At 51.5% G+C, this 27,814-nt stretch overlaps 1 protein-coding gene across 2 annotated transcripts in view; it reads right to left on the reverse strand.

The window, feature by feature from the left end:
- FAM120A (family with sequence similarity 120 member A) overlaps positions 1 to 27,814 on the reverse strand; it is a 96,644-nt gene that overhangs the window by 17,206 nt on the left and 51,624 nt on the right. For both annotated transcript variants that reach the window (XM_058695946.1, XM_058695945.1), the window contains exons 8-12: positions 21,762 to 21,849; positions 19,636 to 19,863; positions 17,192 to 17,366; positions 7,867 to 8,116; positions 1,061 to 1,175 (exon numbers count right to left, since the gene is read on the reverse strand). In XM_058695946.1, the coding sequence (XP_058551929.1) occupies positions 1,061 to 1,175; positions 7,867 to 8,116; positions 17,192 to 17,366; positions 19,636 to 19,863; positions 21,762 to 21,849 (856 nt within the window). The remainder of the gene's footprint in view (positions 1 to 1,060; positions 1,176 to 7,866; positions 8,117 to 17,191; positions 17,367 to 19,635; positions 19,864 to 21,761; positions 21,850 to 27,814) is intronic.

Consider the following 27,814-nt stretch of genomic DNA (forward strand, 5'->3'; position numbering starts at 1 on the left):
CTTATTCAGCTTGTTTCAAAGTCATCAGAAGCCTGGGGTGACCACACGTGACCTGGGCTCCGCACAGTCAAGGGCCACTCAACATCAAATTACTAAAATTAACTCAGTAGTTTAGGGGAACCAGAAATTGATTGGGCCCCAACTGTAGGATACTGATAATCTATAAAGTGAGCCTCAAATGCTCCTGAGGGGAAAGAATGCCTTCATAAAGAATGGCAAAAAGATCTAAAAGTGAAGGCAATTTGTCAAAAGAGATTATTTGATTACAAATCAAATAATTAAAAAAAAAAAACCAAAAAAAACCCCAAACAAACAAAAAAACAAATGCAAAGAAAAAAACCCAAAACCCTGTACATAAAAAGAAAAGGCAGATCCCCTGATTTAGCTAACTCTGGAAAGTCTTAAACTTTCTAAAGTTTAGCACAGACATTACAGAAAGCGAGTGCAGCCGTGCAAACACAGCAACTAACCAAAGTGCATTGAAAAGATAAGCACCCCGAAAAATCAGGGGACAACTTGGAGAAAATTAACATTGCCAAAACAAAGAACAAAAGGAATTACTGGAAGGAAAAATTAAAAGGAACACGATGTTAAATGCTAAGTAAAAGGGGCTCAGGAACGATGGTGTAACACTGTTCTTCAAGTGGTTTGTAAAGGGATTTACGGTCTAGGAGGGCAAGACTATGTTTTAGAGGAAACGAATGCTATAATCAGGAACAGAACGAAACGAGAAAAGAATCCTGGCCAGATGTGAGAAAACCCTGAAGCCCAAGCCCTCCCCAGGGTCCGGGGTCCCCACCTGGAACAAAAGCAAGTTTACACCCTGACGTGAACACAAGAGCAGACGCCCACTGGTAACAAGGGAAAACCTTTATCTGACAGAAGCAGACTTGACCGCTTCCGTAACTGGGATGGATACGCTTCTGCCCCGAAGGCTCCCGAGTCCGCGGCTCGGTTTCCTAGCCTGGCACTCTGAGCGGCGCTGCCCGGTGAGGCCGGCCCTCCTCACACCACTCCGGAGCAACGCTTCCCAAGACAAGGAATGAGGCTTGTCAATTACCTTGAGCTCCTGCAGCTGGTCAGGCTCATAGAGTTTGGGGGACAACGCCTGAGCCAGGAAGGCGTCCAGCTCCTGGCGACGCAGGATCCGTGCTCCAGGCCACTGCACCATATACCTACAGGGGGTGGACAGAGAGGGTCTGGTGTGAGGATGGAGCGCTCACCGGTCACGCGCACAACCTGGCATCCAGGTTCCAAGGGGACTCGGGATGATACGAGCTGGGGGGGGCACCAAGAGCTCTTACCCAGCATCTCTATGTACACCGGATGACACCTGCTACAAATGCGTGTCTAATCACCTGGGCTGAACAGAACGTTTGCTTTCAGAGTGATTAAAATAGCACACCACATTTGCACAGACTGCAAACCAGCTGCTCAGTGATTTCTGATACAACTTCACTCTTGTAAGGTATTCAAACCCTGGAAACACACTGGAAGCATCAATTTACATGATTTATTTTTTTCAATTCAAGACCGGAATCCTGGGAGGCAGACTCTAGGTCCGAATAAGAAAGATGTGTCTCCTGACAAGGGGCGAGTGTTGCAGGAGACGAGTGCGCAGAAGAGGCTCCCGCGCCGGCAGGTGAGCACCAAAAAGGGATCCCGGGAACGAGAACTAACGCCGTGGCCTCAGAACCGGTGCCCGCAGGCCCTGGACACACTGACCTCCCAGGGCAGCCAGCAGTGCGGCGGGGGAGGGGGGGGGTATCGATTTATAAATCTGCAACGTCCATGTGTGCCGTCAGCCCGGGAGCTGCCAGGCGCCCACGCTCCTTCCCTTACTCACCTTGCCACGTGTACTGCCTCTATCACAACCCTGGGGCACTGAGCAAAGGGGCGGCTGCTACGGCCCTGGCCCAGCTGTCCCCGAGAGCCCATGGGCCCAGCCCTGCACTCAGCAGACTGAAGGATGACCCAGCACATTGCCGCTGATTAACTTATGGTGACGGGCCCTGCGACCTCTGGCAAGCGGCTCAGAAAGAGGAGAGAGAACGGCGACAGGCCTCACGAAGCTCTTCCCAGTCCTGTCTGCTAAGGAAGTTTTCTCAGAGCTTAAAATGAAAAATCTAAGTCGACAAAAGAGGACGAGTCGGTGTGGAGCCCACCTCATGTGGGAATAATCAATACTTCACGGGAGCACACACCACTGGGCAAAGCAGGGGGCTCTGACCAGCTGACGAAGACACGTATTTTCCAAACAGCCCGAGAGAAACACGGAAGAGTTCGCCAGGTGCCCGGTGCCTCTCCACCTCTGCACACGCCGCCTCCCATCACGCGGGCCCCATAATCCTGAGGGACCACCGCTGTCCACGTTACAGGCAGGAGACACAGGCACAGAGCTTACACACTTCGCAGTAAAATTACAAAGGGCAAGGGGAAAGTGACTGTCGTTTCAAGTAAGTGAAGAGTAGACCTCAAATCTCTACGGTATTTAGATGCAGGTGCGTGTATCTGAAAGAAATGCAAAAGTTTTTTGTCACTAAACTACTTGCAAGGACAAAGCCTCCATCCTTGTGACCCTGCCATGTGCGGCACAAGGTCTTACTGACTGTGGGGTTCTGTGCAAGAACCTGCAAGTGTGAGGGAAGCCCCCCACGACATCTGAGAAAGTTACTGTGGGAACGCCTGTGCTCCGCATACAATGTCCTTTGCCTGCATGTCTGTGCTATACTATTTTTAGTTCTTCCTTTCTAAAAACTGTGATACAATACACAGAACATGTGCCACCTTAACCACGTGCCAGTGGACAGTGAGGGCATCAGATCCGCCCACACTGCTGCTCGGCACCTCCCCCTCCCGCCCTCTCCCTCCATGAACCCAAAAGACGCTAATGCCCCCTCCCCCCCAGCCACATGTTCCTTTTAACACCCTGAATGAGAAAAAAGGCTGTCTTGGGGACAGCCTGGTTTTCTCAAGATCTTTCTTGGTCTTCTTGGCAGCAAAGACTCAGAAGTCAATTTAGCTGAACAACGAACAGTCTTTTTGTTAGAATGCCTGATATTTCCTCCACCTGGCTTTCTGGTCCTTTTGAAACAAAACCACCCATCACCCGTTTCTCACTTCCATCCTCAGAAAGGCTTCCTGCGCTTAAATGCTCAGACTAACTCACACCACACAGGCCGTGCCCAGGGCATCACGGTGAGGAGTAAAGGGTACCAGGGCGACGGCCTTGCCTGTACCCCCTGCCACACCGCTCCACCTGGGCAGACGGTGTTCCCGTTGCCTCCCGTTGCTCAGGGCCTGGGGCGGGACGGTGTCTGGGGCTCCCTCCACTGCCCGCTGCTGCCCTGTCCATGCTGGGGAGCTGGGTCGGGGCAGGTCCTTGTGTCACCCTCCCAGAAAGGCTGCGTTCCTTAGGGTATGGGGACAGGCGCCACAGGCTGCCTGTGTCCTGCCAGGGGGCTCAAGCCCTCCATTCCCTTATCTCATCTCCAGGCCTGAACCTAGCCCGCTCCTCAGGGGAACGTGAGCTCTCTGGGATGAGGGTCTCAGCCCTACCCTGGGAAGGCCCCCTTCTGCTCTGTCTCGGGCACTAGCTTCACCCCCACACTGAATCTTGGCTCGGGTCTGCACCCCGCCCACTCCACCCCCCACTGCGGTCACAGTGTTGAGTTTGGGGCATAAGTGACCACCACTGCCTCCCTGCCCTGGAGGCAGGAACAGAACCTCACGGGACACAGGCACAGGCAGACTGAGAATCTATCGGGTCCCCTGTTTTCAAGCACTGCCTCCAGCGGCTGCCACCCTGTTAGTTGATTTGCCGTCTACACGATGGGATATCTGCAAACAAGTCAGTGTTCATGCCACATCCACCCAGAGGAAGACGAGAAGCCACCCAGGACTGGATGAGACGCGGTAACTAAACTTAAGCGCGAGCCACGATGTTTACCTGTCAGCAAAGCACATCACGGGGCAAGTGGCAAAATCTGAGTGAGGCGCGTAAACGAGATGTACGGATAGGACTTTTCCAATTTTGACAATGTCTTTGTTTTTAGAAACACACACCAAAGAGCTCAGGGGTAGAGGTGTCGCACCCAAAACTGCCACTCAAGGGGTCAGGACGCATGAGCACACAGACACACAAGGAGAGCGACCGCAGTAAAACACTAACATGTGGGAAGTCGGGGTGAAGGACAGTCACAAACTCCTTCAACTCCTCTCACAGTCTGTTCAAGTTTGAAGTTATGCAAAAAGAAAGAGAGAAAAAGGAAAGAGAAAATTAAGGGAAGGGAAACACTTTTGTGGCCCACAGCCTGGCCTTGTGACTGCTGACCTCTGCCCCTGCCCCTGCCCACCCCCGCCCCCGCCCCAAGCCACCAACGCCAAGGGTTTGCAGCCGCACTCCCACCGGCCTTCGCAGGGAGCTGGCCTCGAGCTCAGGTGCTCCTGTTGGCTGACCCGAGTCCTTGGTCTGCAGCAGAACCAACCTACTTGCCTTGGGTTTGCAGACCACTGGCCTTGAGGGTGAAGGACGATAAGGCCTGACCACACTTGAAAACACCTGCCACGGATGCCAGCAGGTCCATCCAGGGTCACGGCGACACAGAACCCACCGCCTGGGCACCGCCTCTCCTGCACGCAGCCCCCTCCCCATTCCCCACACTTTCCCCTTGAAAACCCACCCGCTTCGCCTGGGCTTCGCCTGGACTGGGAAGATGGCCTTGGAGACATTAGCCCGCCCTCTTCCCAGGTTGCCGGCTTCCTGAGTAAAGCGACCTCTCTTTTCCCACCATCACTCGTCTCTCGAGTGTTGATTTTCCAGCGGAGAGCAGCCGAGCCTGAGGTCAGAACCAGTTCTGTCCAGCTATAGGTTGTCTGCTGGGCATCACAGGACCTCACTGCCCCCCACCCCAGGACCTAGGCCCAACCCCAGGGCCGCGGAGGCACACATCAACCCTGACTCGCCCTTGCCGGGTCTCTCCACACACACCCCCTTCCTCCAAACCGTGAGGCCTCCAACTCAGCCCACCCACTTAACCAGAGCATGTGCCGTGGAGCACCTGCATTCCCCAGCACCAGCCCATCCTGGAGCCCAGAGTGTAGAAGGGAGAGCAGACCCTCTTAGTGGAAGCGGATTGGCCCGTTTGCTGGTGCCCTGGCCCCCAAACGCCCAGGGACTTGTCCCGTGAACAGCAGTCTCTCACCTCTCCCTGATTCCCTCTCCTCAACCAGCTCCACCTCCTCAGGACCTGAAACCACGAGAGGCTTTCCAGGCGGGAAACCCCAGGGGACTGCCCATCTCCATAGCCAATCAGGTCACCTGCCTCCCACCACAGTGCCAGAGCCTCTGGTGACATGGCCAGTCCCACTTACTAATCCTTCCATTCTCTACTAACCACAAAAAAATCAACCGTAACGACTATCTTAAAAATGGGCACCAGGACAATCCTGAAATCTGGAAGGCTTGACAAGGGCCGTCTGAACAATGCCAGAGTGACAGCCTAGGAGGGGCGAGGACCAGGATGGAGACTAGGTGCAGAGGGCGGCCACAGTGCATCCCAGGTGGTGTGCACGGATGGCCAGGGAGGCCCCAGCACCACAGCGCCTCGTCCTGCTCCGAGTGCAGCCGCTCCGTCCAGGTCAGCCGCATAAGCCTCAGGTGAGGCAGGCAGCATCCGCTGGGGTAAAGGCCACACACCAATTTAAACTTGGAAGAGAGAAGTACAATCGAACAAATTTATTCTTGCTAATTTGATCTCAGAGCAGCCGAAGTCTTCACCTCTAATGTTTGGCTACGTAAGGTCTGTATTAATAAAAACCGGTCCATAAATGAACTTTCCATTCGAGAAACCAGAAGCTTCCAAACGAAGATCTAGTCTCTCCCACGAGCTAATTTTCAAAGCAGGTAAAGGGATGGGGCGCCTGGGTGGCGCAGTCGGTTAAGCGTCCGACTTCAGCCAGGTCACGATCTCGCGGTCCGTGAGTTCGAGCCCCGCGTCGGGCTCTGGGCTGATGGCTCGGATCCTGGAGCCTGTTTCCGATTCTGTGTCTCCCTCTCTCTGCCCCTCCCCCGTTCATGCTCTGTCTGTCTCTCTCTGTCCCAAAAATAAATAAAAAACGTTGGAAAAAAAATTAAAAAAAAAAAAAAAAAAAAAAAGCAGGTAAAGGGAAGAGCCTGAAGGAGAGGCTTCTAAATTAGTTACTGGTCTTCAAGCCTGTGAGGAACTTAAGAAACGTCAGGAAACAAACACTCGGCTAAGGCTCTGTCCTCCATCTTGTTCCTTGAGGGTGAGGAACAGGAGAACTGGTGGCCAGGAAGGGAAAACGCAGAGGGCTGGACCCCAAGGTTGCCAACAGGGTAGGGTCCATATGTGCACTGTGCCTGCCTACTACAAACACCCTGGGAGAGACTGGGAAATAGGGACTGTCTCTACCACTAGGAAGCAGGGCTACTGGGAGAAAGGGGCCATAATATCTCTGTAGGGAAGGAGGGAGGTGCTCCCAGGATGATGGAGAACTGTCAGAAGAACAGAGGCCAGCCTGACACGACCCCAGCAGGTGACCACAAAGCACCAGATATAGTCTGCCAATAGTGGACTAGGGGCCACAGAAAAACACAGAAGCTGTGAATCTGCTGAGGCTGATGGAATGTTTAAACTGAGTGCCTCCCACAAAATGGGACAGAGCGGCCCCACAGGAGCCCTGCGAACATCTGCCTCTCCAAGTGGCCAGGGTGCAGGCACACAGCCCAGACAAGACCACAGCAACAGAGGGACGGCCAGTGTTTGGTGGATAAAGCAATCGGACTGGTCACCTCCAAACACAAAGAGAAAATTTTAAATGGACCCTGAAGTTCACACAGAAAGAAGGTATGATGTTGATTGTGATGACTGTATTAGAAAATGTCCTGATTTGTTAGACGGTCACACCGAAGTATGTGGGTTTAAAAAAAAAGCTCTATTTTGCCCCCAACCACCACCTCCCACTCTGCAACCACCAGCTTCTTCTCTGTATATAGGAGTCTGTTTGTTTGCCATGAGCATGGAGTCCTGTACAACTGCTGAATCAATGTGTTGTATGCCTGAAACTAACATAACGTTATATATCAGTTACACTTCGATAAAAAAAATCGAACTCTTAAAAAAAAACAAAACAAAACAAAAAAAACCCAACTCTTTGTATTGTCCTTGCAACCTTTTCCCAAGTTGAAAATTGGTTCAAAAAAACCCTCAAAAACCTACTGAATCTAATTCAGGTATGCATGCCAACTCAAATTAACTCCCAGACACCAACAGTGTCCACGCAGACTTAAGGGGGCCATCAGCTGAGGGCATGGAAGCATGCAGCACCCCAATCCGGCTTTCAATCCTTCTCCAAGGACAGGAGCCAGCCCCCTGGAGAGGGCAGGGTCCAGGGCTAATCTTGTGGGGGGCAGAAAGCAAGAATATGCTGGGGGCACAGATGACACAAGGGCCCACGGAATGAGCACTCCAAAGCCTGACCTGGAACATCTGAGTAACCAAATCAACCACACATCAAGTTATAACCCCAGGAATTAAAACAGACAACCTCAAGTCCACACTGATCTACACGTGATTAAATACATGCAGGGAGAGATATGTTTTCCCTACAGAGCTCCAAACAATACATAATGTGTACAGCCTTCAAAATCTTTTAAGATTTAGAGGATAAAGTACATTTAAAATCATTATGGTATTTCCAAAAAATACATGTTCACCAAATACACCTGTTCTGCACACAGACCACCCAGGATCAGTTCAAACCCACGCCACACTGCCCCAGACTGTGTCCCCACAACACACACACGACTGCGGGGGGGCGGGGGGGCAGCCACACCTAACCTACCGTAGGACGCAGCACAGCACCGTGAGATGGGTGGGCACGCTGGCCGGGTTGAGCATGGCTGGCGTGTCCGACCTCATGCAGGCCAGGAAGGCCCTCATCCTGCGGTTCTTGTCCTCCACTGCCTTCCCCAGCCACAGCCGCTTCAGGTTGGGGCAGGTCCACTCCCTGAAGGCCAGTGCTTCCACCAGTTCCGGCGTCTGTGGAGACTTCCCTTTGTAAGCTGCCCACTCTTTGATGATCACGGGGGGAACTGGAGGGGAAGAGCAGAGGAAAACCATTTACACCCCGGCTCAGCCACTGGAGGCCGAACAAAACCAACCCTCCAGTAATCACAGTCTGAAGGTGCCACTGCTCACACACCAACGCATTCTCTCATCAGCAAGCCACCGGCCACCAGTCCTCAGGTCTAGAACATTCTGTCCCCTACGCACACTTTCGTGGCACATTCGGATTTCCAGTCAGGCTACCAATAAATTTCTTCTCGATCAAATTATGACTTGACTTCCCCATATAACTAATACGTATAAATCAATGATGTTAGAAGAATTTTATTATTTCAATCCATTAAGTTTTAATAGTAACAACTGGCAAAATTTACAAAAGTATGTGATTATCAACATATCCTGGGAAATCCAATTTAGATAGCTCATCTTTTTCTACATAAACAGATACTTCCAGTAATCAGATTTCAGAAATAATTTGCACTTGGTGCCACTTCGTGTAAAGGTCTCCTTCCACAAACGTTGATTAGTAAGCATAAGCTACCCCAGAGTGAGACCCCAAAAGCCTAGCAAGGCGGCAGGAGCAACAGTCAGTGTTCTGAAATCCCAGTGACATCAGCTTACAGTAATTCTATTCAGGAAGACTGAAGACAAAGCATAAAATTCCCCATTTTATCTCAAAACAGGCAAGAAGGTCCAAGTTGATATAACAGAAACAACAGTGGCCTCTCATCTACAGTTGCTTTACCACTATTTGAGTTCAGTTAACTCTTAAACCACGACATGCACCATTCCCCACATCATTCTGAATGAAGTCGGAATGAAGCGTGGCAGGAGAGACAGTGCAGACCAGGGAGAGAGCACGTCCCAGCCCCTCTCCTTGGCGCTAAGGGACAGGCCGATGCTGGGCTCGGGGTGTGCACTGCCAGGGAACTAAGGCTCACTTCGGTCCGTGACCGTCAGAACAGAAGCAGGGTGGCGCAGTGACTCCCTGCGCACTTTCCACAAGGCCGTTCTATCCAAATGGCAGCACCCAGGTGGGGCTCATGTTCCCTAAAGTAGTGCCCAAGGCAGACAGGAGACCGAAGGCCCAGACTCTGCCCACCTGCAGCCCCACCCCTCCCACCGGCATATGGTCCTGCGGGTCGTCGGCAGCTGCCCAGCCCCAGACAAGGCAGGGAAAGTGTGCCACAAGGAGCCCAGGACTCCCTCCCCAGGAGCAGGCTGCTGGAGCAGGGGTGCAGGTCAACAAAATTCCCCCAAATCGTCCTCTTACAAAAAAGTTACTGTTTTGTCACAGGGAAAAAAGCCCTTTCATTCACATTTGAGTATCTTAGTGTTTAAATATCAAAGGAAAATCTAAAACACATAAAATGATTATTTTAAAGTCCATCAAGTCCAAACAGATACACATGTATATATAAATACATGCACCTTTGTATTCATCCTTCCTTTTAAATGCCGGCCACACCCCCACGCAGTCCCCACTGCCCAGCCGACCCTGTCCTTGGACTCACAATCTAGCCCCACGCCTGCCAAGCCCCAGCATACTCGGCACACACAGGGCGGCCATCATCGCCACGAGGTCCCCTCTGCCCAACTAGTGTCAGGGACTGGCAATCGTCAGCTCCAGATAAACAGGCCAAGGTTGGTCACAAAACAAGCCCTTAACCAGCAGGCTGTGTGTCCACTGGTTGATCCACAAAGCTAATTTTCATGCCAAAAAAGCAAAAACAAATCTATTTTGTAACATACTCCTTTTTGTGGCAAAGACTTAAAGGCGATGATTAGATTTTATCTTTGGTTGTAGGATTAGCTAATGTAGCTCCTCTCCCTTTCTCCCCACCACACGTGCACGCCTACACCCGTGCACACACACACACAGGCTGGCTGCCCAGTGACCGGTCTCTGCTCTGACCCCCTCTGGAGGCGTCCCCACAAAGTCCGTCTCTACCTGCCCCTGTGACCTCCCCTCCATCAGCTCCATCTCCACTGCTTTCTAACACCTTCCACGGTCATCCCACTTTATCAGTTCCTGCTTTCACCTAGAAACGGGTTTGGGGAGGCACGCCTGTGGCTCAGTCGGTGAAGCGACTCAGGTCATGATCTCGCAGTTCATGGGTTGGAGCCCCGCATCAGGCTCTGTGCTGACAGCTCGGAGCCTGGAGCCTGCTTCAGATTCTGTGTCTCCTTCTCTCCTTCTCTCCCTGCCCCTCCCCTGCTCACACTCTGTCTCTGTCTCTCTCTCAAAAATAAATAAACATTAAAAAAGTTAGAAACAGGTTTGGGGAGCACATACTCATTCCTGAGGTCAGAATGCTTATGGTCCAGGCCCCATAGGGAAGGGGGCTGAGCCAGCTGCTCACGCCCACCTGTCCCCCTCCCCTGGGGGCCCGCCCCCCCAGCAGCCCATGCATAGGGCGGGCTCAAAGGGCCCCACATGCGCCTACACCTCCAGGGAGCTGCTGTGCACACGTACTCCCAGCCAGCAGAGGCTTCGGGGAAGTACCGGAGATCCAGGGAACCTGCTCTGCGCCCACCAAGAGGGAGGCGGGAGGGGGCCTTGCTCCCTGTGATGGAGGGTCTCGCATACTCACTTCTCATCTCCACTACTTATGAGCAGCTCAAATCTAATTTTGGAAATGCATGTCTAATTTAAGAAAATCAAGGTGTAGGAACACAAAACTTTGTTCCAAAAACAAAAGCAAAGCTGCTCCTGACTTGCTTTATTTTTACCCTATGTGTATCTGTTTTCGGAGATCTTGTATGCCACCACTTACTAGTGGTGAAACCTCCGACGAGAAACCTAACAGACCTTTACAGGATACCTTCTATGTACCAAATAGGGGTGGGGGACATGGGGCTGAGGGGCCAACCCCCATGTGCCACACCACACTCAGGGTCTCCTTAAACCCTGAGTCCCAGCCCTGGGACCAGGATAGGGAAAAGGGCCAAGGACTCCCTTTAACACAGTCTTGATGAGGACACACAAGGCTCGCAGCCATTCACAACCGTGTGAGATCAACTACAGGCTCGTTACCCAGGACTGACTGACTAAAGACTAGTGCTGATAAAGAATCCCAGGGACATCCATTTCCAGGGTGACAAACGGCTGCCTCTGTGTACACGTACACGTACACGTGCCCCCCCCCCCCCCAGAATGTGTACAGCCCTCCCCAGCCCCACCCAGGACGGAGGGCTCGGACTCTGTGACTCCACTCACAGAACAAACAGACGAGAGTGGCCAGCTAACAGTAAGCCATCTGGGCTCTTACGTCTGCAAAAAACACTGGTTATATGGGGACTGCATAAGGGGACTGGGTTATTAAGAACACAGTGAGCATACATGTCTGCCATTCAGGCAAGAGCAGTGGGATATAAAAGCATGTCCATGACGACTCCGTTTTAGAAAGACATGTTCAAAGATGTGACCTCACGCCCAGAGGTCAGCAAAGCCAGCTGCTATTGGTGAATAAACCCACGCCACCATCAACAAATACCCATCTCGGCTTTTCCACTGACAGAAAAAACTCACCATTTCAGGCAGACTTGAAAACACTCAACATGAGATCATCTTCCTTTGCTTACGCTAGAGCAAAAACCCCAAGGTATCTGTTTTCTGTATTAGTAGAGGCTACTGCACCTTCTTTACAGAAAGTACCTCTGCAAAACACAATCTGGGGACATAAAACACTATTATACCTAAGCTGTCCATGAGAACCTGTTTCTATCAGATGTTAACCACGGTCCACGGTATCACATATAAACACATGACCACCAGCTATAAATGTTATAATGCCGACTTGGGATCCATCCCAGACCAGGAATAACGAAAATGCTTCATTCTGCAAGCCAATTTCAACCAAGTGGTGGTGGCTGCCTGCGAGCCACGAGATGAAGGACGTCTCTGAGCTCAGTGCCAGAGCACCGTGAGCACTGGCCACACCGGCCCACTGTGCAACACAGGTGCGGCTGAGGGGAAGATGGAGACAAACACCCCCCACGACTGCAACCGGCTGGACCTCTGGTCTCTATACAGGCGTGTGTGCAAATGTGCATCGGGGGCTCAGGGCAGGGGTGGGGGGGGTCCTGGTCTACCTGCTGCGCTAACTAAGGTCACAGAAAAACAACACAACCACACATATATGTAAAAACAAACTCTGGTTCCTTTGCATCAACGCAGATACAGAAAACTGGGCACAATGGCGGCTGTTCCTTCCTTCTCGTGGGACACTGCCATGCGGGGTGGTGGGGTCCAGCTGGCTCTCCACTTCCTCGTGCGAACAGGTGTGGGGACACCCTCCAGGACTCGTAAGCCACAGAGCACACACAACGTGTGGTTACAGACCAGGCCCGCAACTATTCCTGTCCTCACTTTCCCCACACACATCATTCCCAGGGCATCAGAAGCTCAGGAGTTCAAGGGCCTATGACAAATACTGCTCTGAAAAAGTGCCCCACAGCACTGCCACTGAACACCCCCCTGAACACTGCCACTGAACACTGGCCCACAGCACTGATCCACAGGCTCAGCTACTCAGAGGTCCGTGAGGAAAAGAGTCGGTAATGCTACTTCTGGAAAGCTTCATAAAATAAAGAAATTCAGATTAATATAAACAGCCTTTGTAAAATCATGGAGAAAATGTTTATGATAACCAATTTCCACACATTCTAAAACAGCACACTGACGTTGGCCATATTAAAGTATTTTGTTTTATAATATAATCCATGTGGGGATGCCTGGGTGGCTCAGTCAATCAAGCGTCTGACTCGCTCAGGTCACGATCTTGCAGTCCATGACTTCGAGCCCCACGTCAGGCTCTGTGCTGACAGCTCTGAGCCTGGAGCCTGCTTTGGATTCTGTGTCTCCCCCTCTCTCTCTGCCCCTCCCCGCTCATGTTCTGTCTGCCTGTCTCAAAAGTAAACATTACAAAATTTTATAATATAATCCATGTGAACCAATTTAATTTTACTCATTTTTCATCAGCAGTCCCAATTATTTGACACAAAATTTCTATAGCGAATTGGAACACAAAAAAAATCCATGTTCCCTTTGGCTTTTCCTGATGATTTATAAAATGGAGACTCTGGGGAAATCCTTTCTAAAATAGTACTCAGGTACATAAACTTGCTTCCTACAGCCACAAATCCATCTCCTGTGTCTGTAATTTACATCCACTTGTTTTCTACAAGCCTGTCTCTGTCATTTACTTAATTCTGAGGTCCTGGGGAGTCTTTTACAGAAAACAGAGGCCAGTTTTCATAAGTGGACAATAATTTTAAACTGTACACAGCACAGAACTTTACCTCCTGGGTTTTCTCCTCATCAACTACAGCTGAGGAGTCTTGTTACCCTGCAGTCTTTTTGGAACCTGACCCTTTCTTCCAGCCCCTCCTGTTCCCCTTGGCCGGGTGAGGGGCAGCTGAGGGGTGCCGCCAGGAGGCAGCCAGGCCAGAGCCACCAGCAGGCCAGGAGCGTCACGCTCCAAGCCTCCAGCCAGGGCGCCGGCCCCAGGCCCAAATGCCAGCAGCCACAGAGGCAGCTCCCTGGTCCCGCCTTGCCCCAGAGCAACTGCGCTGTCCCCATCCAGCACCCGGGGCAAAGCGCTTGTGCCAGGTCTGTGGTCTTCCGCTTGGCCTGCCGGAGGGGGCCTAGAGCCCCCGATGGTGACTGCAAGCAGCTTACTGTCCTAATGAACAAGATCCTGATGGAATTTCGTAACAGTAACACGATGGAGACCAGGGATGGGCACACAGAAAATAAACTGCCAGCATGTAATTCAGTATGACTTTCACAGGCCAGAGTTTCAGGGACCTGAGAGTGGATGTCCTGTTTTAACCATATGATGACTTTAAAAAGGAAGCTTGGCAAAGTCACACGAGCACTCGTATGTCATGTACACTGTATGGTATGTAGACAGATTGAGAGACTACATTTCCAAACGGATATAGGTCTTAAATGTGACCAGAGCTCAGTACTTTTAAACAACCCTGTAGACTTCCATATGCTCTCGGACTAGTCTTCTGACAACAAAGCCGTTCTGGGGAAGCCCGGTGGTCACGGTGAGCCTGCTGAGCCCACACTGGCATGCACAGCATGCTGACACCGTGCTGGATCAGGAGCCTCACCTGCCACAGGAGGTGGGCTCACCTGGGACCCACAGAATGGACGGCGGGACCAGAGGGCATCTGAGAACCAAACCTGCCCCAAAGACCTCACAGCACACAGTCAGTGCTTTCAGAATCTCCTGCAAAGTGCCACTGACCTCATTTCATCCGCAGACAGTCTAAGAGTGGCCATAGGTAAAACAGGGTTTTAACAGGCTCCTCTGTCAAAGCTTGCTGACCGGGGCCTCCTGAGCAGCTGTCTCCTTCCAGCACGACCAGCATTATCACCCTCACCTCATCCAGAGTCCCAAGAACTTGCTTCCTAAGGACACTGAGATGTAGTCACTTAGGACACAGCTCAGGCAGGAAGTCCACAGCAGGAGTGTCACCACACTGGCGTTCAGAGTCGGCTGGCATCTAGGAGTGGGCCTCAGGAAACAATCGTGGCGCAGTGTCAATGAGCCGCATCAGGTCACCGGTGCACATTCGTCTCCTGCACAAGGTTTGCTCCGAGGGAGCGGACAGTGTTCGGGCTCAACGCTCACAAAAGCTCTGAAGGACAAAACTCTTCCCTGTGGAGAGCTAGCACTCCAGTTAGCGGGACAGCCGGCAAACAGCAGCACGGATTACCAACATAAGAACCTTCTCCATAGGCTGTTTTCCCTTATTAATACGACCAAGGCATGAAACAAATCCACAGGTCCCCGAAAAGACCAAACAGGCCTGGGTTCCAAAGCTGCTCCTGAGAGAGCGAACTAAGACCTCTCTACTTGTAAACTGAGAGGTCAGATGGACAAACCTCTCCACCAGTTTTACAGGTCCACTGTTCTCTGTAACACACATTAGTCACACACTTGTCTAGGTACCACCAACGTGCCAGGGCTGCCTCAGCTCCACGCAGGCAGGGGCACCCCTCTTTTCCCGCTGCCTCAGTTCGTCACCTGTCCCTACCCAGCCCATCCTCCTGAACAGAAACGTCACTCTTACCTCACCTTCAGTGGCTTGCCCGTGGTCGCTGACGCAGAAGTCAGGACCCACTTTCTTTCGTCACTTGAGCAGAAAGACCGCAGCACGCTCAGCACCAACATCCCCCACAACGTCCACCGGTCCATGCACCCCCATGCATAAAAGCTTCAGGGCTGGCAGAGCCCATCTGTACCATCCCCCCACCCCCTCCTCTCTTCACTGTCCTAGCCCCGAGCCCTGACCCATCGTCCTTCCGCAGTGCCAGATCCCACCACATGGGGTGCACACACACCCGGCCTGCAGCACAGTGCGCTGTTCTCTCGCTTATGCCCAGAGGGTGCTGGTTTGTGCGGTGAGCGCTGTCCCGTGCCTCCTGCTCGCCTGCTGCCTGCCCACAGGCCAGCCCGACACCTGTACCGCCCAGGGTCACAATGCACGCACAAGGTGGAGAGCAGTTCTCATTTCCCACCCATCCCCCACACCCACAGCTCACCGGCGGCAGAGAACCCTAGGAAAGGAGGGGCGCGAGCAGAGAACACCCACCCACCCAGACTGCTCTACAAGGCTGTGGGCGCTGCAGAGGGGACTCATCCTGGAGACCACCTGAGGGTCCCAAGCTGTGATCACTGAAAACTTCCAGGGAGGGTGCTAAATAATACTAAGTGTGTTTCTGGAACAGAAGCAAGTGAGGAAAAGACCAGCTTTTACCACCAAAGTCAAAACGGTGCTCTGGAGCCAAGGACATGGCAGGAAGTGGGGATGCCCAGGGCTCTGCAGCAGCTGGCAGGCCAGGCCCAGGAGAGAAGCAAGGGGCCTAGGGTGCTCTGGGCTGGTGGACACTGGAGGGGAGGTCACAGCTACGGGGCCCAGGTGGCCGGTGCGGAAAAGTGGCTGACCCTGTGCAAAGTGAGAAAGCAGATGCGTCCACCAGGAACGTCCTGGCCACGCAGAGCCGGCTGACGATGCTCAGTGTCTCCCGTGGCACCTCTAGCCCCAGTCAAAGTGGCAGATGTGTCAGCAGGGGCTGCAGAGCTCAACGGCCATCCTCAAATGGCCTCACTGACAGAGGCTTCATTTTTTTACAGAACCACATTTTGGCACGGTAATCAGAAACAAGACATCAGGATCTACGGATCAAGTTTTCAAAGTTGCCAGAATCTCTCCAGGTTAGAGTCCAAAGGTAAGACCCACTGTCACCTGCGTCCCCGAGTGCCACCCGACTGCAGCATGACCAGGCCCATGCTGCCCCACTACACACGCAGGGGATTCGTCCCCAGACAGCCTGCGCTGAGGGGATGATCTCGTGACCTATCTCCACAGCTGAGGATATTCTTAATTCAGACTGTACATTTTGGAAAACTTTCCTATATTTCCTAAGAAATATACAGTGACTTTTACATTCCCTACGTCAGCAGATAAAATTACCCAGAACAGAAAGGCACGGTTCTCCCCGAGTATTCCACTGGCCCACTCGCTGGAAGATGGAAAACACGCGCTCTGACCTCAGCTTTTGCCAGCATGTCAAGCAGCACCTTGTGTCCCTCCACTCCACTCCCCTCCACCCCAGGGTCGGTCGGGTACAGCCCTGGAGGGAGACCGCTACCAGGACCCTGTCTGCCGCGGGCCGTGCGCAGGTACGCGCCACCCGCACAGAAGCAGCTGCAACGCGGTGAGGTCCTCCCCGGGAACACAGACTCTGCAGTGCGGACGCGCTTGCGGACACCAGAGCAGATGCCACCGTCGCCCTGCCGGGACGCGCTAGCCATGGCGAGATGGCGCCCGTCTAGACCGTTTCCAGCTCAATGTCCAGTTTAAAGTGGAAACGGTTTACCAAACAGACACCATGACTGGAATATTACTGAGGAAAACAGCCCGGGGCCTGTCCTCCTCTCCGAAGGGCCCCGTGAAGCCCACCGTCTCACGTGGGGATGCTCAGGGTGAACTCAGTCACAATCCTCTAAGGCTTTAGAAAATGCACAAGAGATTACGAGGTACCGAGGAAAACAAACAATGGATTTCACAGTACATACATTCTGGTGGAAGTCTGTTCTTTCTAAAAGCAAGTCTCTCAGTTTTCTTTCTGCTTTCTGCCAAGCTAAACAGCACTCCGTAAACATACTGGCGAACTGGCCTATAGAGCAGGGCGGCGGGAGGCAGGTCTTTGCTGGCTTCATCTTCAATAGAAACAGCAATTTTGATTTCACCCTTTGCATGGAAGAAAGCAGAATAATATTGCACATTTTTCATGTTGAATTCACAACAAACTCACAGAAATATACTGTATTATCTCCAGTTAACGACATTGCAATTCTATTCCACATCAATGCTTAACCACTTGTGTGCAGCAGGATGTTTAGGGAGTTCATTAGCAGTTGTCAAAACATATGCTCAGAGAGTCAAAATAAAATCTATGTGGTTTCATCCTGAATCTGGAACCGAAGCATAAGAAACCACAGACGATCCCCAAATCTTTGAAACCATCTAGACAGATAACAGCAGACAACAAATAGAATAGAAAATGCTGAGAACTTGCAAACTTTACTATGAGTCATGAAATTCATAATTTTTAATGGCCTATGTACAATCCAAGAAATGAGTATCCTGAAAACAAAATGGTCAAATTGTCTTCACTAAGCGCTTCCGTAAAACACAGCCACGTGCAAGCACGGTCCCCCTGCGGGCACTCTCCTCAGTGCTGTCTGATTTGCGAGGCTTTGGCACGTGGCCGGCCTCGGCACAAGACGAGGGGCCATGTGTCCCACACCTTCGTGGGGGCAGGACCTCTGTGGCCCCGTCTGTCTCAGATGTGCTAGGGAGTCAACATCCATCAAGAGATTCGGCAGGAGTTTTACTCAGTTGTATTCCTAATGTAAGAACGTCCATATGACCTCCAATGGCTGTTAAATTTATCGATACGTATCTTTCAAGAATTCCGTAGTATTTGCTCTTTGTTCACATAAATTTAATTTCAAAATTGGTCTCTCCCTATCCTCACGAAGCCGGCACCGCTGTGTGGTGGGCACTCTCTCCAGGCCCCTGGCTCGGCTGGCTGCCTGCGTGAGTGTGAAGCCTCGCCCACTGAGGACATCTTGGCCTGAAAATTTAATACCAGAGCCACGCAGCTTGCAGGAAACGGCGTGCCTGACAGTCTAAGCTTTCCCTAACATACAGAAAAATTTTAGGTGGCATTTTAAAATCTGAAAAGATAGTTGTTTACTGTTGCCAACTACAGTCACTTTATTACTATTTGCCCTTGAGATAGATCAGTGAGTGGTGGAAGAGGACAGGCCACCTGTCACTCAGACCGTCCCCAATGAGACCACAGCGGGCAGGGCAGAAGCACAGGGGTCCGGGACCTCACAGCCCACACAACCCCACGGCACAGGGCGCGATTTCCCCCGAACCTGGGCCCCTTTAAACTCAACAAGTCCTTCTCCCGCGAGAGGAACTTTCCACTTACCCTTACAATATGCGTTGCCCCTGAAAAATAAAATGTTTACTTCACAACCATAATCTGAAAAGCGAAAGCATACGTGCAGACCCATAGCAAATAGTACGTGAGACTTGGAGGTAACTGTAATTTAAAAATAAATGAAAGGAGCTGAGTTACTGCGGTGCCCTTTGACTGATAACAAGCGAGCGACACTCGGGTCGGCCAGTTAATGGTCGCAGCCACGTCCAACTGCTGTGGGGCAGGGGGCTTCTGCACTTACAGACCCCACTTTACAAACCACAGATGGACTGCAAAACAGGGAGAAAAACATCTGATGATCTGTGGTGGTACAGACACCGATGAAAAGGTGTTAAAAATACAGGATAGCAATAAACCAATTTTACATGAAAAATCTGGTCACCAAGGTTACATGTTAAATTGTGGGTCTAGGGTTATAAACACCAACATAAAGACTACAAATCACTGAGAAAATTTAAATGGACACATAGATCCATTCAAGACACCAGGATTCAAAACCAATGCCACGCTGGATGTATATTTAAGCGTACATTTGTTAAGACGTTACTCAAGTGGAATTATGACACTGTGTAAACAGAAAACTGCATTTTCTGACCGCTAACGTGTTACACAATCCCGTACTGGATTTTCTGTTCAGTGCCATAGAAGCTGCACTCGACAAGCAAGCCCTCCAGCGGCCACCCCGGAGGGGCACTTCCAGGACACATGACAGAACAGGTCTTGTATGTGACATCACATTACACCTAACATTAGAGCATCAACACGATGCAAGAAATGTTGAAATTAGAAATAAAAATAAATTTACAAGTCGGAAAATAACACGATGTGCCATCAATTTGAAGTTTCAAAAGTATTTTATACCAAATGGAAGGGAAAGTAAGATTTTCCCAAGTTCTCCGACTGCATTTACTGGTACACGTTTCCGCCCTTTCCAGGTTTGGGAAGCGGAAATGCATTCCATTTCAGATACCTGCCCGGTAAGACAGAAAACGCCCGCCGTACCTTGGTCAGGACGTGGAAGATGTAGGGGTACATCAGCCCCTTCTTGTGCCGATGCTCTGCCACTCTCAGGACCTCAGGCGCCACCGGGGGCAGGGGCGGTGTGGTGATGTCCATGTGGTTCCGTGTGGGCATGGACAGCAGGCACGGGATCGGCTGCACAGTGCCCATCTGACTCCCCTTCCCTTCAGCGAGCTGGCTGCCCGAGGAGGCCGTAGACGAGCCTTCTGTCTGCAGAGCCACAGGCAGGGGTAGGGGGGTTGGGGGGGGAACAAGTCAGCTCATGTTTTCCCTTCTTTCACCTTCCCCCTGTGCAAAGGACCACTCCCCAAAGACAGGGTATGGGAGCTGCCCCCTGAGCCCGGGGCGGGGGGGGGGGGGGCGGGGGGGGGTTGCACCTTCTGCCGGGTGACCCCCCTCACATGACTAGTCCCCAGGGCCCCTGAGGGGGGAAGTGGCATTCTGTGGTTGCTGACCCCTGGGAAGCCACCCTGTCCCACCTGCTCCGTGTGGCCTGTGTGGCCCATCCGTGTGATTCAAGTTCCGTGGAGACCCTGCCTAGTGCCAAGAAGGCAAGGTCCTCTGCCCAGATGACAAAGGGGGTGCCCGGAAAGGCTGTGTCCCTGCCCAGCAGTGCACACAACAGGGGCTCACACCTACTCCTCACCACCACAGCCGGCAGTGGGAGAATAAACAGAAACTCTAACTTGGGCATTCTCTTCTGTCATTACAAAGCCCCAAATTAAGTACGCACAGGAAACCATTTACCAAAAAATAAAGCAAAAATCAAGCTAATTCCATTAAAACTGAGGAGTCAGACCTACATGACAGAAATATGTACACAGTAAAACACTATGAAAAAATACCCACTCAGTAACAACCAACCGCCAAAACAGAATGTGTGCAAGCTGCACAGGAAAGAGTGAGTGGGGGACTCAGGCACGGAAGGTGGCAGGCAGCAGCTAAGGACATGGAGGGCAAAGGGACACCCTTCCTGTTGTCTTTATAAACTGTAGCCAAGTCCAAACTGTTTGCTGAGACCAATTATTATTTGCACAATAAACGGAGTTATTCTTTCTCGTGACAAATGCTGGAAATAATAATTGCATATTGCTTGACTTTGTGCCAATCTAAGGAATACACATTTCTCTGTTTTGATACAAAACGTTATTCTTTACAATGGTATAGAAGTGCTTAACTTTATCCTTTAAAACACAAAGTACCAAAACTGGCCTTAAAAAAAACTCAAGGATAACTCATAAGTGTTTTCTATACTCTCCATTCAGAATATAGACACAATAATAGCTAAAAATTTTGGAAGGTGCTTTGCTAAAAACCAGCATCCAGCAAGCATTTCTGTTGCTTATTGATAGGATAACCCTTCAAAAGCGAGCGTATTTCAGAGTCTTAAATGAATTTCCTACATTGTGTCACCTTGTGCAGAAAACAAGCCCTCTCCTGCTAGAGACAGGCACATCCTAAGTGACCGCATGTGGGAACAGACGTGACTGTAGTTAAAGGTATTTCTAGATATCACTAGCAACAGGCAGAGGCAGACCAAATGGGGAATGGAATTTACTTTATTTTCATCTTTAATGTGCACATCCCAAGTGATTTCTCATTTAATCCCCACAAAATCCTGCAGGAGGCGAGAACTCTGCAAGGCTTTGGGTCTTGACAAAAGCATGTGCCAGCAGATGGGAGGATTTCCACCAGGCCCTCAACCCGCCCCGTGAGACAGTAGGATGCCCCCCGTCCCCCTTCCCTATCTCTGTGACCCCCTCCCCTCACATCTATGACCCTATCCCTCACACCAACCTCTATGAACCCCTCCCCACCATGTTGGTGACCCCAACCCCCCCACACACTGACATCTGCGACCCCTTCCCCCATACCAATGTCTGTGACCTCCTCCCCTGCACAGACATCTGTGACCCCCACCCCCATGTCTGTGACCCCCTCACCAATGTGACCCCTTCCCCTCCCATCCCCAAAATGTGTGACACCCCCATGCCAGTGTCTCTTACTCATAACATGCTTTAAAAGAGAGAGTACTCTGCTTTAAACCAATTCCTAACATCACAGGCTCAAAGAGTCAGAACGTGAAGGAATAAATGCCAACGAACTACCTTTGTTTGGTCTCCTGGGTCTCCCCGTGCTTGCGGCTCTGAGTGGTTTCCCGTCTTCTCCCAGCCAATTTTGTTCCCGCTGATATGGCTGAACATAAACAAAAGGAACATGGTTACTGAATGGCGTGGGCCTTCCACCACAGTAGCCCATGTGGAGCCCACAGACTCAGCGACACCTCAGCTTTACTGACCTCGCCTCCCCCAACAAACCACCTCCGGAGACAGCCCTACATTGGGGGCGCTTTCGGCCTACTCGGTTGGGCAGCAACAGTCACTCCCTGGAAGAGGAAACACAGAGCACCTAACCCAACCTCAGCACCCGCCTCAAAGATGACAGGGTGGGCCACAGAGCGGGCAGCGCAGCCCTGCCTCCAAGGAGTTCAGTCGTCTTGGAGAAACAGGATAAAACAATCACACTCCACTGAGAGATACCAGGCAGAGGAGGATTAAATGTTATCTGGCTCGGACATTCCTCGTCATTCATAAATATGTGTAACGTATCACGTGCTGAAACCAGACACGGGGCGCCCGGCCTGTTCTCCGAGAGGCCCTGGGAGAGCAGGGAGGTAGGTGGCCCAGGAGAGGGAGTGCGCTCAGAGAGTGGGCGGCAGAATGGGATTTGGGGGACAGCTTCCACTGGAAAGCAGTAAAAATCAGGGTGTGGAAAGGGACAGCAGGAAGAGCACTGAGCATCTCACAGGCCAGACTGAGGTATTCCAATCGGCATTTTTTTAAAAACTGGAGGTTGTGACCCATTAGTATCTCCAGAAGAGTTCAACCGGCATTTTGTAAACACTGAAATGGAACAGAATGCAGTAAACGTGGTACACATGGCATTATTTCATAAACATTTTTGTTCGTCCGTAGACCGCAGACCACAACATAAACGGAAGCTCACCACGGGCTCGGGGAACGGACAGGATCTCCCCGCAGATGGGCCTCCCTTGCCTCCTGGCAGGGCTCCTCCCCCCAGCCCTCCCCACAGGGCCCGCGCCCAAACCAGCTTCTGAAATCAGTGCTGGCCACAGGGCAGGCCAGGGAAGAGCGCAATTTATTGGACCTGCCTCCTAACAGACTCAAGTGACAGATTTTTTTAAGACCCACTGATTCTCCCATCTTCCAACAGACTTCATGTCAGTTTTGCTACTAAAAAAAGTAAAATAAAATAAAATAAACCAAACCAAACCAAACAAACGGCAAAAAGAAGGAGAGAGGAGGAGCAGGCGCCCACAGTAAACAAGAGTCCCCATGCGGCACCTCTCAGAGCCCGATCCGGCTCCTCGGTCCCAGCCATGTGAAGGGACACTGCACAGCTGCCCGGCGTCCAGTTCCTGGTCCTCTGCAAGGACTCAGGGCGACCAGTGCTCGGTCCGAGTCATCTGTACCCTCTGAGGCCACAGCTTTGCAAGACTAGAAGGATCCTTTGCGATGAGGAGGCACCAAACTGAACGTGAGTATTCCAGGAGCACAACGATCATTCCAAGATCATTCTGTTTAAACTCAAGAACAAGGCACCAACTGTGGGGGCAGAGGGCCTGGAGCAGGGCTCGGCGCACAAGCTGTCAGCTGTGCTGCGTCCAGCAGGAGCATTCCAGCACTGGGAAGGAAAGGTTAGCGGCACTGCAGTGATCCAAAACGTGGCATAAATAGAGACGCTTATGTACTTTTTCACTAAAAAGTCAGTGACATTTATCAAGTGAAACTTTAGAACAAATTACTCAGATACTTATAGGTTTTATAAAGAAACGTAACCTCTGTCGTTCACAATTCTAGACACTGGAAGTAGGATATACCTATAAAAACATGCACCAGTTACAAGGGCACAGCTCAGCAGATGTCCACAAACTGAGCACGCATGCAAGTCACCAAAGTGAGGCATGGCTGACCCGCCGGAGGCTGCCCCTCGCCCCGCTCCAGACCCCTTCCCAAGGGTAAGGGTTACGAGACTTCTCACAGCACACTCGGGACTTTCCCAGGCTCTGAGTGCCCTGGAAACCCGCCACCCGCGTCCAGAGGCCTGGACCCAGCATCCCTGCTAGATGAGCCCCCGGGACAGCACACTGCCGCTGGGGCTCTGGCCCAGCTACCGCCCCGAATGCGCCCAGTCTTCCGTGGCTCCCCTGGCAGTCGTTCTTGGGGTGCGGTGACCCCCACCCCATGGTCTGGTGGTCTGCACTTCCCTGACGAAGGTGGAGACGGGCACCTCTCCACATGTGACATCTTCTCTTGGGGCCGCCTGCACAGACAGTCCACACACTTCCTCCTTCATTGCGGCAAGTGCACCACGTTCTTCTTACGGACTTCCGGGAAGTCCTGTGTCCTACAGGCTCTTGGCGAGGCAGAGGGACCCTGCACTCTGTTGGGACTTCCAGCCCCTCTCTTCACGACAGAAGAGCTTTTGATTTGTGACGCCTCATCTTTCAGGCCTTGGCGGCCACGTCCCCTCACTGCAGGCTTCCCTACCCAGCCCGTCTGCTATTCTCACGGCCCTGTCTCTCACGGCGTGCGTCACACTGGCACTGCACTGTCGTCCATTTCCATCACTAGATTACACACGCCGTGAAGATAAGCACTCACGCCACCGCCAAGCAGGTAGCCAACGGCTGAAAGAAGGAGTCACGGAACCACAGCCAAAAGGTATATGGCGGAGATGGCCTGAGCCTGACTTCTCCTCCATACGACACGAAGCTCAACACAGAGCCTGGTCAAACATGCAGCCCCGTAAGCACGAGACCCTCACGATGGGCCCCACGCCGGCAAGCATGGGGCGGGGCAGGGCGGCCATGCCCTACTTGCTACCGAAGTGGAAAGCTTGTCCCACCGAAGATCACACAGAACCTACATTTACATATACTACCAGTGTTACTGTTTATAGGTCACTACCAAACTAAAAGTAATGTCCTAATCTAGATAATCACATGGCCTCCTAATAACCATACTATAAAATCTAAAATTCTGCCTGAAAAGCATCTTGTCAAAAGCGAGTTTCTCTAAAGTCCAGAACATCTCACTAGGATGACTATGTCACTTTACAACTTGAAACAAGCTACTGGGTGTATGACAGACGCCTTGCCTCGAAGAACACACATTTTGGTTTCACTCTCCACAACTGCTCAGAAAGGCGACCTGTCACCAGCCATGCCTTGGAGAGACCTGCTGGGACCCACACAGGCCACAGGAAGCCTGCAAGCTCACACCGAATTCTGCTGACAGGAGTCAGGCTCAGAGGGAAGGGAAAGGACCCATGTGCAGCACGGCAACAGTGACTGGAGGCCAACCGCGGCCTGCCATCCCTCCAGTGACCCTGTGCCGCTACGGGATGAGGCCATCCCAAGGGACTGTACACAGACTGGGTCGCAGCAGGCCATCAGCACACCCAGAACAGTGGTGAGGACAGAGGCCGGCACACATCACCGGGCTCTGCGGGCCTCGTTTTGCAGCAGGACACCTGGGGTCATCCTGCACTGAACACAGGGGAGACAGCAAACCTGACCCTCCTGCCTGTGGGTCTCGTTGGCGCGGTGCTGGTGTCTGCGTGCACCGGAGGTGAAAGCGTCTGGCCCACATGCTGACTTCTCACTCACGTCACCACCACGTGGGTGCAGGCTGCCCGAAGGGGCACTGACCACGAGCTGAGGGACTTGTCAACAGGAATGAAGGAGCGAAGGCAAATAAAACCAGAAGGGAGGCAACAAAACAGGAAAGAAAGATAAAAGACCAAACTCCCAGTAGAAATATCCAGTGTATGCATGAGGTCACAGATGTGGTGACCGAGTGTGGCCAGCCTGCAACAGGCATGCACACATCTTCATTTCTGTGTGCTCCCCAGCTTGGGACAGAAGGGGCCTGGACGCGCACCTGTTCCCACCCTAGCCCCGCAGAGCCCTGAGGAGGCCTGAGACTCCCACCACAGAGCACGGGGGACTGGGCGCCAGGATGGGGGACCACGAGTCACACATCCAACACCCCTGCAAGGACATTCTCCTAATGCCCTGATTTAAGCTAATGTCACACGTTCAGGTTGTCACACACGAAGTTGGGAACACGGAAAGTGATGCTCCAATTCCTACCCAACAGTCAGATGGGACGTCCATGTGTGCCTCTCATGCATCTGCCAGGACTCCTCATGACTCTCCGCCATCGAGGGAGGGTTCAAACCCCTAACACAGGCGGACGAGCTCAACACAAAACACCCATACATGTCAGAGCACGGCCAAGACACGTGAAGACACCCGTCTCCGGGATTACACCTGACCAACACATAAAAGTGACTCAGAATTGTTTTTATGAGGATACACAAGGTATGCTGCCCTACTCTAGCACATGAAGAGGGTAAGAATCTGGACAGAAAAGGCTGCAGCTGTGCTGAGCCTGTCGGGGGCTGGGGGCGATCAGGCAGGGTAAGATGTAGCTCTCTCTGTGAACCACACGTTTCTTTGGGAAAGGAACCTGAGAGGACAAAGAATAGGAGACAAGCAGCCTAACATCACTACCACCTGGCAGAGGAAGCACATTTCCTGGGCCACTAGGTCAAGGGCACAGAATGAAATTCTTGAGGTGTTTCACATTAAAATGGAATTGGCGTTCCGAAAAAATAGTGATGCTACGTATCACTTACTGTGGTTACTCATCAGCTGATTCAATTCACAAACAAGCTAGACGCTTTCCATCCATGCCTGGCCCAGTGAGTTCCAGGCCACACAACCACGAGGCCACCGAAACCTGGCGTGACCAGCCACAGGAGGCTGGGGCCTGGGTCCCCACAGCACCGTGTGCCCACAGTGGTGTGCAGGCCCTCGGCACCGACAGGGACCTTCCACAGACGAGATCTGATCCCACAGGACTCACAGGGGCCGGCAAATCTTATCTGACAGATGCCACCGTGACCCCAACACCCACGTGCACAGGAACACGAAACAGCAATCCATGCAAACAACGCCACAGAGCGCAGAGGTGTTATATTCACGTTCTCTCCTAACAGGACTCTCAAACATCCATTTCAAGATGTCAGTAATCACAGCCAAACATTGAAGCGATGCACAGAGTACACACGCACACTCCCATCTCCACGCACGATCATGAACACACTATTACAGAAGCATACCACATGTAAGAAAGAAGGCAAGCTGCTGACCCTAAGATCAGACCCCATGAGTAGAAAGGCACGTTAGGACACGCAGTGAAAAACAAGGTACCTGTGTGTTCACCTGTCTGTGAAAACACCTGTGTCTCTAGAGGTGGCTCCTGAGAGACTTCCTGTACCGTATTTTCTAACGTCTCAGTTCTCTGACTTTGTACAGAGATTTCCGTATTTCTTAGAAAAACATATAGAACAAAGAACTAAAAACTTTAAATTAGCAAACTCAGAACAGATTCAGTATCTAAAAGCCAATGAATATGTGAAAATAATATAAGACAAACACCTCCACAAGGATTCCATCATACTTTTTAATTCTACCAAAAGAAGACTACAAAGATTTGACAAAGGCCAGGAAGAAAGACAAGTGCCTTACTTTTCGTTTCACAAAGACTTAACCGAGAATAGGGCAAGAAGTACGTGCTAATGACACTCCAATAAAACAGGAGAAAAAACACGGAGTTAGAAAGCAGAATATTTCTTTTCGTCACTTGAAAATAATCTTCGGGGGGGTGCCTGGGTGGCTCAGTCGGTTAAGCGTCTCACTTCGGCTCAGGTCATGAAATCGCGTTTGTGGGTTTGAGCCCCGCGTCGGGCTCTGTGCTGACAGCTCGGAGCCTAGAGCCTGCTTCGGATTCTGTGTCTCCCTCTCTCTCTGCCCCTCCCCTGCTCATGCTCTGTCTCTCAAAAATAAATAAATGTTAAAAAAAAAAATTTTTTTTTAAATAAAAATTAAAAGAAAGAAAGAAAGAAAGAAAGAAAGAAAGAAAGAAAGAAAGAAAGAAAGAAAGAAAGAAAGAAAGAAAGGAAGAAAGAAAGAAAATAATCCTCAGGTGCCTCTGTCCTCTGACAGAAACAGGGCCACAGTGAGAGAGCCAGCACAGCCTGGGCGGCAGCCATGCCTACTAAGGATGCC

The sequence above is a fragment of the Neofelis nebulosa genome, chromosome 12, assembly GCF_028018385.1.
Source record: "Neofelis nebulosa isolate mNeoNeb1 chromosome 12, mNeoNeb1.pri, whole genome shotgun sequence".
Taxonomy (NCBI): Eukaryota; Metazoa; Chordata; class Mammalia; order Carnivora; family Felidae; genus Neofelis; species Neofelis nebulosa.